Source organism: Cryptomeria japonica, chromosome 1, assembly GCF_030272615.1.
Source record: "Cryptomeria japonica chromosome 1, Sugi_1.0, whole genome shotgun sequence".
NCBI lineage: Eukaryota > Viridiplantae > Streptophyta > Pinopsida > Cupressales > Cupressaceae > Cryptomeria > Cryptomeria japonica.
Window position 1 is genome coordinate 158,762,178 of NC_081405.1, and position 13,625 is coordinate 158,775,802.

A 13,625-nucleotide genomic window follows, 5' to 3' on the forward strand; every position below is an offset into this window, starting at 1 on the left:
TTTGCGACAACAGTCAATATCGTATCCATTTGGTTTACAATAAGTGTTTGTTTGAAATAGCCGCTGCGACGATTCTGTATCCTTGTCGAGCTATTTAATTTGTCACTAAATGTAATGCAGTCATGTTGAAGTAAGTGGAATTGGCACCTGCCTAGTTCATCTTTCTTTTATAAAGAATTTTCCTTTCCTTCTCTTGCTTCGTATTGTCCCGGGTGGACCTTACATGATAACAACTGATATATACATTAGAGTAAAAGTAGTACAGGCAATGGTAAAATTGATTCAAATTTCGTTGTTCAATCTCATTGCCAAGATCTTTAAACATTTAATAATTTCTATTCGTCTGAAGACTGAAGAGTCAATAAACAGGAAAAAAAATATAATGTCAAAATGCAGCAAACCTGTTGCACAGCAAAATTTTGGCCCGGCTATCGCGTATCGACACGCATTACAATACTAGAATACAAATATAATTATTTGCACGAAATTTTGTGGTGTTTTGTGCGAAGTAGAGTTTCTCTGCCATCCAAAATATTCATATAAAATATTAAGAATAATGAACAAATTAGGTTTATGAAACTACTTACTAGCGTTTGCAGTCATACGAGGATCCAGTTAAAGTACAAAGGTAAAATTTATATAAATTTTAATATTATATTTAATAATGTATTATATTTTGTTGTAATTATAAAAATAACATATATGCAAGTTGAATGAAGTACTATGTTACAAATTCAATTGTAGTCAAGTCAAGTGATATTTCGAAGGTCTGAATTGAACATAATAATGGATGTCAGTTATTGTAGATGAAATCTAAAATCTGAGAGTAATGAGCATATGATATTTTAAACTATTGTAGTCTCTAGAGTACCCTTTTGGTTCTTCTAAATTGGTTGGTAAAACAACATAAAGAACAACAAAAATTGCAAATATATGTATTATTGGTGCAATAAAATTCATTAACATGGCTTCAAAAACATATTTGGACAACCCCAAGCTCTCAAGGAAGGTATGTTTCTCCATAAAACCAATCTCCATTGTTGCTATTACAAACAAATATTTTAGATGTTTAAACAACACACATCAAAAGAGTATACCACCCCCATGTAAACTATTGTAGTCTCTAGAGTACCCTTTTGGTTCTTTGGTTGGTAAAACAGCATAAAGAACAACAAAACATGCAAATATATGTATTATTGGTGCAATAAAATTCATTAACATGGCTTCAAAATCATATTTGTACAACCCCGAGCTCTCAAGGAAGGTATGCATCTCAAAAAACCCGAGTTCCATTGTTTCTATTACAAACACATATTTTAGACGTTTAAACAACACGCACCAAAGGAGTATACCACCCCTCACAAAATCTAGTGAAACTTGGAAAGAAGAAAGAGAAGAATCCAACCAATCATTGAATAAGAATCAAATTCAAAGTGATAAAAAACTAGAATTGTGCTTGATTGATCATATGAGAATACCATTCATTTGTGAAACAAAGAAAATATGGTTTGTTTTTTTTTAAAAGGGGGTAAACACTTTTGATCCGGAGCTATAAACTAGTGAGGTCACAAATGAAGGACCTCATCCCCATGTAAACATTCAACAATATCAATCCAACAAGGTTTGAACCTTGATGGAAAGAACAACAATGCCACAACTTAACCATCACAACATGCCAATGCTAGCAAACAGAGAAAATATTTTAAAGCTACATATCATGCTTAATTATAATGGGCTCTTGAAAGGAAGTGGAGGTACATGTATATCATTCTAAATTATTAGAAGTGCCTATCCCAAGAGAATATATGTAAAGAGGTTTTCATGGGTCTTTTATCTACTTCCTTTGTGGCATAAATCATGAACCTACAAACTACCTAATTTTTCATTGCCCTTTTTCTTAGAAATTATGGTTGTTTTGTTGATAACTCCATAATAGACCTACTATTCATGTTGCTTCCCTAGTTGAGGTTTGCAATAGTTTGAGACAACCTCCTCCTTCAGATTATTTATTATTGGTTGCTATGTACATGAGTCCCTCATTTATTACTTGACACTTTTCACTACAAAGGTATCGCTGCGTGTTCCAAGATCTTCAACGTGTAGTTATTCAAGTTTGGCAAAAACTTAATAGAATACTTAGAGAAACCATTGAGGATAAATTTTATGATGAGGATCCTTTCACCTTTATTGATCAACATCTTGTCAATAATTTGGAGATTTCATTTCCTTCTACTTCTCAATTCAACTCTACTTTTAGAGTTCAAAATTATAAGAAGGTGATTCATATGGGTAAGTGATATCCTCCTTGTGCTTTCCTTAAAATTAACGCATATGGATCTTATAAAGGTGACATAGGTTTAGTAAGGATTGGTGGAATTGGATGAGACCATGCAAGCTCAAATCAACTTCTCTTTTCTAAGCTTATGGGCACTCACTCTAATAATCATATGGAAGTTTGGGAGTGCCTATTCTCTTTGCCCTTGGAAAAGCTCACACAAAAGGATAGAAGAATATTATGTGTGAGATTGATTCTATAGTGTGTGTCTCCCTTTTGAATAATAACATTTTTTAGAATATTTCTTAGAAACTTTTCCTAGTGGTTGAGACAATATTATTTGTTCACATTTCAAGGGAATGAACAAAGCTATTGACTATTAAGCAAAATAGACCTCAAAAGGTGTGCTTGGATGGGGAGTGGAGGATTGTAGATGTTCGTGTCAATATAAATCTTCATTTCTTGTTTAAATTCCTTATGAGGTTCAAAGGAACTAATGTTTGTTAGATTGAGTTGTGTGTGACAAGTGTGACTACAATTGTGGTTTTTTCCCATTTTGTATTAATTGGTTATGTATGAGTCCTTGGTGGATTATCTTTTTTCTTTTGATTAATATGACTATGATTACATGAGTTATGCATACATTGGAGTATTTCATATTATTTGTTTGTTTTATGATAAATGTAAAAGATGAGTATAATAAATACCTTGTATTTTATAATAAAATGCAAAAGGATGTCAACAAATTTTGTGATCATTTCAAGATAAATATAAATTGCATTTTAACGAAGTATATATTATTTTAATAACAAAAAGTATAATTTTGTACGTTGAATTATTAAATCATTTGTGTTGGATATAGATATAGATAAAAATATTTATGGTTAACAAAAGGTTTTGAATTAAATTGTTGCATGCAAGTTAAATTTTAAATCAGACTATGATGTTTTAACAACTAATAAAATATTTTTGTTCAACTACCAAAGGATCAATATAAAGTTTTGATCAAATATTTAAAAATGCATTTTATAATTTATTTAATTATTCATTCTAGAATTAAGGCATGTGACTCTGGATCTACATGTATGAGGGGTTTTTTTCTCTCAAGTTATGTACCTGGATATTCCACTTGACTCATCCTTGCCTTGGAAGTGGTGTTTAGTGCTTGTTTGGTTTGATTCAAGCCGCCAACAATTTTCCCTATGTTTTTTGTGGTTTTTTTCTTTGTTTTTAGACTGATTGATTGTATACTATAATACACAATGGTCTTTAAGCTCATTACACAAATGTGATCGTGTTATGGTTTGATTGGCTTGTATGGACATAGGATAACAAGTGGAAGGTAAGGAGAACCCTAGTAATAGTAAGTTTGTTAAGGAAAAACCCTTATGAAGATGGAAAGAGTAGAAAAACGTGCAAGGAAGTAGTGCAAGAGGAAGAAGACAAGGAGATACATGTGGAAGCAGTGTTTAATGTCTAACGAGATGGTTCACAGATCTCCCAAGGTAAAGGGTAAATAGATAGAGGAGCATCCAAAGGAGGTAAGGACTCAATCCTTCTAGGATTTTAAGGATAAACCCTAATGAAGAAATGGTTAAGGCCATGAAGAAAGAAGAACAAGACTAAAAAGTAATGCAATTTTTTTGCGAGTTTGGATAATAAATCCCTACTTGCAAGAAGTTATCTTGATAGCTTGTTGAATACAGTCTCGCAAAGGAAGAGTGGGGTTTACATAACCTTTTGTAGGATGATCCAATCCATATTGTTTATTGTTTTTATAAATAATTTCACAACATGCAAAAATGGGTTGCTGACAAAAAATATTGGAATGTAGGAAACTCCCTTTTCAAAGCCATACAATAGCCATTATATGTATCCAAAAATGAAATGTTATTTTTTTCAACAACAAAATTGATTCAAGTTTAAAATGTTCTTGTCCATTAGCTAAAACTATTGGATATTTTTACCTAAACTATTGGAGCCACTAGGTAAAACTCTTCAAGTGGAAGAATCTCGCATTGCCCTTTTACATATGAATTCTAGGGTGTTGATCTCTTTTAGTGAAGAAGTAAATATATTTGACATGATTGAATTCCTTGTTATAGATGAAATAGTCAAGTTTCATAAATAAGCCTTGGGGGCAAGGGCTTAAATATTGTTTTATGTGCAAATATGATGGGTACCACAAAAGGGACTACCCTAAAATTGTTAACAAAAAAATGGAAAAGCTATAGGGTTTAATGTTGATACTACAATTCATACAAAGGATTGCAATCATTATGAACCTATGGAGGAAGGTGATGAGATAAACATTGAGGCTCCTATGGATAAGAAAAATGATACAAATATAGAGGTTACCATGATTGCAACTCCTTATAAACTGGAGTCTAGAGCAGCCATTGTTATTGTTAAGAAGATAAGCATGCTAATAAAAAAGATGTAATTCAAAATGATAATGCTAAAGGTGATTCTAATAATGCATAGAACATTAATAAAAAACAAAATTCAACTTTTTCCAAGCTTAGAACAGAAAATTCTCACGAACTATTCTTAGATAAGATGAGAGAATTGAATAAAAGTATAGTCAGATTATAAAAATCTCTTGAAGACCCTTCTAATGTTGCTAAGGAATCAAAACCTAAATCTATCATGCTCAAAGAACCACCCCCTATTTTCCAAGAATAAAACTTCTCACTTTCCATTATGGAATATATCCCTCCTTCCTGTAGTCTCTAGGCTTAAGAAATAGTCTTTCTAATAATGAGGGTTTTGAGTTGAATGGTGATGCTAGTACATATGTCCTTCCCCCCTTTGACTAAAAAAATGATGGAGGCGGAGAGATGGGAAAAAGTGACACCAAACAAATCTATGAGGAAAAGGAAGAATGTAAGTAGATCTAATAGCTCTAAGCTAGATGGGAAAAAGGGAAAGGGAGTGATATGAATCCAGATTGTTTTGAATGACTATGAGAATTAAATGATGATACACTACTTAAATGGTAACATCTAAGGATATGAATCTTTAGATAAAAAATATATAGTTAGTAACCTATGTAGTTAGAAGAAAATTCTAGACTTTCCACTCCTTCAAGAAGTTAAAGAAATTGGATTTCAGTTACAAAGCAACATTAGGATTATTTGGAAAGATGCTAAGGCACTGTTTACTATTCATTTCTAATCAATACTAAATGCAGTGAACATGTGAAGAATTCTGACATATCCCCATGCAGTAGATTTATATGGCTAGAGATTAAGAAATATGATACACATTTGGGTATATGTGTATTCTATGCCTCAAAGGATTATAGAGAGAAAATTGCACTATAGCAATGGATGGTTTCTAATCTTCTTAGTATCCCATTGATTGTTATTGGGGGTTTCAATATGATAGAGTATGAAGAGGGTAAGAAGAGGGTAATAAATGAAGTTGGAAAGGCAATGAGAAATTGTTTTTGTCAAGACTTAAGGGGATACTAAAACAATAGGATCCTTTGGAAGGAATGAAGAGACATAGTAAGTGTATTTGGTTTACTTGGGGTAATAATTGAGGAGATAGGAGAAGAGTTTACTTTATATTGGATAGAATGTATGTTAATAGAGAGTTGTTTTGTTTTGAGGAAAACCCCAATGTGAATTGTGTACAATTTAAATAAATGGCTATGTTAGATCGTCGCCCAATTGAGGCAAATATTGTGCTAGAAGATAAAAATATTAATAAGAAAGATATAAAAGGTAGACTATTTAAACTAAATGTGGACCTACTCAAGAAAAATTACATTGTTGATGGGATTTATTCTCTCAGGGCCCTTTATAAAGTCCTAAATCATAAAGAAAATCTAGTGATATATTGAAATAGATTGATACATAATATACAAAAACTATTTAGAACGGCTGGAAAAAGAAATGCTATTAGGAATGTCTCCTTCAAAAGGAGTTGATTGATATTGAAGACAATTACAAAAGAATGTTAATGATCCAAAATTAAATGTTAAAATTAAAGACACATAGCATGCATTAAGGAAATATTAGACCAAATGAGCACAAGGGGATAGAGTGAGATCAAGGATAAACTGGGTGAAGGAAGGTGACAAAGGAAAAAAAAATTCTTCAATATGCTAAAAATGAAACAAAGTAGAGAAGAAATAGAACCGATTCAAGATGATAAACAATGGTTGTATGAAAATAATGGCATCATCAGAGTGTTTATTAATTTCTATAAAACTTTGTTTATTGCTGAAGATAAAATGGTAGAGTGTTAAGATGCCCAAAAATTATGCAGAAGAATGATTCCAAGGAAATGCACCCCAAGTATGATGAAACAAGTTGGGAATATGATCTCCAAAGGTGAGATCAAGGATGTTATTCTCTCGTTCAATAATGGGAAGTCTCCTAGAGGTGATGACCTCCCAATTGAATTCTACAAGGCCATGACATGGGTAATAGATGATCCATTTGAAGTCTATAGTAATGCACTCAAGACTAGCACCTTGAAGAAGGAAATCAATAAGGGTATAATCAAACTATTACCCAAAGAAGGAGATAAAAGTAATATCCAAAATTGGAGAAGGATAACTTTGTTGAATGTATCCTATAAGATCTCGGCAAAACTACTCATTGGAAGACTTAGAGTTATAGAAATTTTGCCTAGAATTATTAACTCGAGTCAAATAGGCTTCATCAAAGGTCGATAAATTATTGAGAACCTATTAACCTATTGGCAAGGTCCGAGTTCGGCTAAGAAGGTTGGGCAGAATGTGGGTATTTTATTGCTAGATTTTGAGAAAGCCCACGACAAAGTAGAATGGTCCTTTATTACTACTATTCTTAAAGCTATTGAATTTCCTAGCTCATTTTGTAGAATGGTTCATGTTCCTTTTATGGATGCTAATGCACATGTTGAGATAAATTGTTATCTATCTGAAGCCTTTCCTCTGGGTAAGTCTATTAGGTAGGGTTTCCCCTTGGCACCTACCTTGGCCTTCCACTATATTTTGAGATCTGACCTACGTGGATCTAGCCCTCAAGGGATCAAACAACTTGATGAGTCTTTTTTAATTAACATTCCATTTGTGGATTATACAAATTTATTCATTGTTTTAAATAGAGATAAAATGAAAAATCTTATAAATAGGTTGGAGTTGTTATTCCTTGCATATAGGGAAAAAATATTTGAGTCTAAATCCTCCTTGGTTGGAATAATGAAGTTCCAGAGTGGTTAACATGATTTGGCTAATAGTGGGGTGGACCTGACAAAATTGTCAAATATCTTGGCATTCCTTTCTTAGTCTCCCCTACCCTACCTAACATGTGGAATTGGATGTTTAGTAAAATTAAAAAGTAGTTGAATAGCTAGATCATAGCCTACCTATTCCTAGTTGGTAGAGTCTAAGTTTGTCAAAAGCTCCTCTCTACTTATTCTATTTACTACACTTTTGTGTAGTTTTTTCCTAGTTATCAAGTGAACACCATTCAAAAAGTTATTAGGAGATATCTATGGTCAGATGGGAAAGGGCATAGAAAGAAGCATGTGGTTAGATGGAAGTGGTGTTGTATGGAAAAGGAAGATGGGGGATTATGATTGAAGGATTTGAAAACTTAGGGTATAGCACTAGCGAAAAAGTGGATTGCAAAAGCTATGGAGGGTAGTGAGCCCTACAAAATATTAGTCAAACAGAACATTTTAGAAGCCTACCCTAAAATTGCGAGGAAGTGGGATAACATGCACATTGTTGATAGACTTTTCTCTAAATATAACATTATGCCTTTAGATTTTGTAGTCTTTTGTAGTATTTGGAGGGCTTGGGAGATATGTAAAGGCTGATAAGATGCAATAGTGCTATTGTTCTTAATCAAGGTTTAATAAGTGGTTGTAGATCCCCTTGGTGGAATTTAATGCATAAGGGAAAACCTTTAGCCTTGTTACAGGGGTGCTCTGCTAGGAAATAGAACAAACTTTGTATCTCTACATTCAAAGATATTTTTTGCAATGGAAAACTTAAACAATAGAACATATTATAGGAAGAATTTGATCAGTCTTGTAATAATAGAAGAACATATTCTATTCTAGAGAAGAGCTTGACATGTTTAAAGCAACCTGTGCAAATAAAAGATGATAGTGAATGTCTTTCATGTGCCAAATGGGCACATTGTTTTCCTTTTTTAAAGCTTAAAGCCAAATATCTATATAAGCTATTAGTACATTCTAATTGCATTCTTGAGCATGCTAATAAGTTTTGGAATTTGAATTGGGATGTTAGAATGTGTTCCAAAGTCTTTTCTAATTGTTTGTCGGGTTTGTTTGATCCTAAAAAGAAATGGTTTAGATGGAAAATGTTTATTCAAAAGCTACTGTTTGATGATAAGGCTACCATGTGTCTTTTTTGTGGAAGTCCTAAAAATTATATGCATATGTTCTTCAATTGTCGATATGCAATCTCTCTCTAGTCTTTGTTTATGAGTCAAATTGATGGTTGGAACATATGTGATGTTAACTCCTGATCTGAAATTGTAATTGGTCATGTTAAAGGGATTTTAAAAGGGCATAATATGTTTTGGTTCATTCTTTCTACTGAAATTTTATGGGTCTTGTGGAAAAAGCATAATGAATATCTTTATTAAGAAAAGAATAGAGTTCTTACGAGGTCTACTCTTAGACTCACATCCAAATTGATTCTTGAACAGGTCACTCTCACACTTAAATTACTAATAGATAGATTTATGAAAGTGATAGAAGAGGGCTCCTCTCCCTTGTCCAAAAAATATATAAAGAGACCATATTATTGGCCTCAATATTTGAGACACGTGGACAAAAACTTCCAAGATGTGTATATTGATTTTCAGAAGGTGTACATCAAGGAGCATCAGTATCAACTCATAAGAGATGCAGTAATTAAATACATGGAAGTTTCCCACCAGAACTTGGACACCACTAGCTAGGAAAGGATTACCCCTCCTAGTCTAGGAACATATGAATCCTACAAGGAAAGCAAGGGACAACCAAAGAATCAAGGAAATGATAATAGGAAGGATAAATAGGTGGCAACTAGTGAGGCTCAACGGGAAGAAGAAGAGGAGGAACAACAAGGTGATGATGTTGATCAAGCGGTTGAAGAGGAAGGACAATAGAATGAAGATGAGGTTCAGAATGATGGCGATGAAGGAGGTGATGCAAAAGACTAGGATGAGGAAGTTGAAGTAGGATGGATGATGTTGATTGTTGGCAATATGTAGGAATTGATTATGTGTTGTCATTGATGTCAAAAAATACACACAATCAAATCCAGAAAAATAAACTAGTAATTATATGTATGTCATATTCAGTTGGTTCATGATTTGGTGCTTCAGAGCTATTGATTATGTTTTAGACTGTCAGTTGATGCTCTTGGTCCCAGTTGGTGATATTTGATGAAATGGTTAAGTGGTTTTGATGCAGCTTCTAGAAATGGTTCTCAACGTGCTAAAGGTGTTCTTGATCATGTCCCAATTATTTGGTGGCTTTGCATTGGCTAGCATGAAGATTTGGTGATCCTATTTGGGTATGGTATGATATTCTGTGTTATTGACACTGAGGGTTTTCCTCGGTTGGTGTAACATGTTACGGTTGATCCAGAATCCTCTCCAAAAATGTTTGATGATTTGAGGATGTTATTTGGGTCCTTGGCTGACATGGGTTGTGATCCAATTATTGGTTTATGCATTGTAATGATAAATTTATATTAGGGTGATCGACCTACTTGTTTAGGTCTATGTAACATATAAATATGATTGTAAGATCTCATTGTAGATCATGAATGAATGAATGATGGATGGATTGGACACATAGATGAGTGGTTAACGAATATATGTAGATGCGAAATAAGGTCTGCAAGGTTGACAGAGGTTGTTGTATGAGGATTTAGTCCTCCGGTTGTGCTGCAGACAATGTGCTTAACCAGAACTATAACAAAGCATTAGGAGATGCTATTTCCACGGTTCATTTCCTCCGGATTGTAGCCTAATGATTATGTAAGTCTGTGAGACTTCGCTTTTGTGTTGACGAGTGTCCTCTAGGTGGTTGGCTTGATTGCAAGTACAATCCCCATTGTAATGTTTTCACATACTGCTGTAGAAGTATTATCTGATTGTGGGTAGGGTTTCCCACCATGGTTTTTCCCTTCACCGAGTTTTCCACGTTAAAATATTGGTGTTGTGTGTTGTGTACTCTCATGCTTTATCTTTCACAATGTTGTTCTCATTTTGCTCTGGTAGAAGGTTTATAATCTGCAATAATTATTTAACTTGTGGAAAACCGATTCCCACCCCCCCCCTCTCAGTTTTCCTCTGGTTCATTCTAATAGTTGATGACATTGGGCAAGATGGGAATGTTGACTAATGATGATGATTTATTCTTTTTTATTATATGGAGACACCCTATGTATATGATTTTAGTAGTTATTAGTATATGCTATGGTAGACTTGAATATTTTGCCTTTTGATTTACTGTGATATTTTGGTGAGCCTGGATAGGCTATATGGAATGATCTTCTTGATCACTATTTGATGTATCCAGTCTTCTACTATTTCTTGAATGAATAGAATTGATACTTGATCTTCAATCTAAAAAAATCCATTTTAAAAACATTTACAGTTAGACATGCTAATCTGAAAAATCACAATCACACCAAATCTTCTCCTCTATTTATTATGCGGAGAGGCATCTACAATGACATCAAAATGTCCGTAAACAAAAATCTATTTTTAAAACAATTTGACATGCAAATGCACGAAATATGTCATGTTTCAACTTTTGTGGAGGTATTATTTTATTACTCCAAATAATATAGAACCCTCGCCACTTGTCTCTAGCTAGATTCACAGCTTTTTGCATGCAAGACTGGATTTGTATTCTTGATATTTAATATTTTAGAAGAACATTTATTTTATAGATATTTATGTTCTATTATAAGATATCTCTTGACATATTTTACATATATTTTTTAAATATAGATATACTAATTTATAATACAAACATAATAATAAAACACTACACTTATAATCTAGATAATATTCCTACAATCCAAAAACTACTAAATCTACAAACACCCTTATGTTCTCGTGCCACACCTAAACCTATAAGCACCCTTTTATTCTCAGGCAATTAGGCACGTGTTTATTAACTGAAAGGACACCGAAAGACTAGACATGCATCCGGGACATTAAAGAGAGTGACAGGGAATTAAGAAGTGGCCTTCTGCAGCGAGGTAAAAACAACTTCGGTCGTTGTGGATGGATCGATCTCAAAGGAGTTGTAATGAGCGAACAGATGCGCCACCAGCAGCCGTGATATCATCACCACGAAGTTCTTCCCCGCACACTGCTTATTATTCACCGTCGTCTCCTCAGTCTCCGGTCCATTCGACCACAGCACATATTTTAACAATTTCTCCCCTTCCTCTCCCATGAAACGCCGCGGAAGAAACTCCTCAGGATTGTCAAACACCTTGGGATCTCTCGTGGCAAAAGGCTGATACCCACCAAGCATCTCTCCCTTCTTCACCGCATATTTCCCATCGTGCGACTCCACCACCAAATCTTCTTTCGCATGTCCATACTGAAACGGCACGGGTGGCTCGATCCTCAGCGCTTCATACACCGTCGACCGAACCAGCGCCATGCTCTCCAGTGCTGTCATATCCAATCCTCCGTTATCTTTAATGGCAGATCTTACTTCTTCTGCCAGATCTGCGTGCAGCTGCTTGCCCGCCGCCGAAATGTGTTGTATAAGAATGGGAAAAAATACAAACATTCCTCCAAAGGTATTGAAGCATATGTTGAACACCAAATTATGACACGCCTCGTCTCGCTTTAGGCCGAACTGCTGCTCCGCCGCGTCCAGCGCCTCTTTGCCATACGTCCAGAAGAAATCGTACACTTTGTTGTAATCCCCACGCACAAGCAGGAACGGCAGAGGGGCTGCGTGGATGGTGACCTCCTCCAAGATCTTGGGAAGCACGCCAGTGCTTGCAATTGGAGCGAGCTGAAGCCCAATCCACTTCACAACATAAATAGGCCCATTCTTTCCCAGACTGGCAGGCCCCGAATCTGCAGGATCTCTGTTCAGCACCGACCTGCACAAAAAATTAAAACACATTTGCAAATTCTCGCTCGTAAATTCGGCCTTGCCGGACTCGGCAAATTGCTTGTCAAGCTTAGCCCACAGCTCTCCCGTGGCCCGTTCGAACTCTGGAAACCATTTGGTTGCGTTGGTCTTGAGTACATGGAAGCAGAAGTTCTTGAGCTTGGTGTGATTTTCTTCGGAAGGGTCCAAATACGAGAGTACCCGATAGCCTCCGGTAAAGTCCGTGCTGGGCATGTAGACGCCCGTGAAGACGTTCTTCTTTTCCACTTTACTCAGATCGAAGAGTACGGGAAAGCTCTTGGCGTCCAGCAGAATTATGACGCGAGGATCGGGGAACAAAGGCGGACCAGGCGGCATATTCACTCTGAATACGGTGCTATTGTATTTCTCAATGCGCGTTTTGAAGAAAGCATCTACCCCTTCCTTTACGAAATAGTCGAAGCGATCAGCAATGGCTCCGATGACAGGCAAGCCATAGCTTCCAGGGACCTCTTGTACTCCTTCAGCGCTCGAAGTAGCCATGGTCGGCCTTCTCTCAGCTCTAAAATCAAACGATAACTTGGCAATCTGAATGCAAGAACTAGAAACTGGCTTGGGTGGATTGGAACATCCACAACTAGGTACTTTTTATAGCTTTATTTTGTCCCTTCGCATCTTAAAAAGTTGTTCGAGTTAAAGTTCCAAGGGTAAATCACCTTTTCACCTCATGACCCGATTGTTGAATTCTCGGTAGCTGAAGGTCGGGTAAGACATAGAGATCCACTAAATTTTCGGTTGTCAAATCCTAACAATCAATGTCTTCAATGTCGATACTCTTTCAAGTGTAAGAATCTACAGTGTATGGATTGTCAAAAGTTGGTGGTGAGTACCATGACTAATTAGAATTATCAGCAACAGACTTGTCTAACAAGCTTAGATATCATTTAATGAAGTTCAACTAAACTCTTCATGGAAAAAGAACATTTTGGTAAAATTGTCATGATCTTTTTCATATGATCATCTAGTTTATTTTCCTGGTCGAGGAGATATGTAGATTCGCTAAATGCTTGACTCATTAAATTGCAATGAACGTTAGATCTTATATAAATAAAATAAAATTAAATGTTTTTATGCTTTTTCAAGAATAAGACTTCAGGATTTATAGATTGTAAAAATCCATTCTATTTTGAGTAAAGGTGGTGAGTACCATGACTAACTGAATGATTTGCAAAAGTCTTGCCTAATAGTAAGCTTG

General features: G+C 35.1%; 1 protein-coding gene across 1 annotated transcript; it reads right to left on the bottom strand.

Annotated features, from left to right (window-relative positions):
* Window positions 1–11,226: 11,226 nt before the first annotated feature.
* On the bottom strand, window positions 11,227–12,994 carry LOC131056140 (allene oxide synthase, chloroplastic). The gene has a single exon (XM_057990491.2). The coding sequence runs from the start codon at window positions 12,911–12,913 to the stop codon at window positions 11,489–11,491; it is 1,425 nt and encodes a 474-aa protein (XP_057846474.1). The 5' UTR covers window positions 12,914–12,994; the 3' UTR covers window positions 11,227–11,488.
* Window positions 12,995–13,625: the final 631 nt, after the last annotated feature.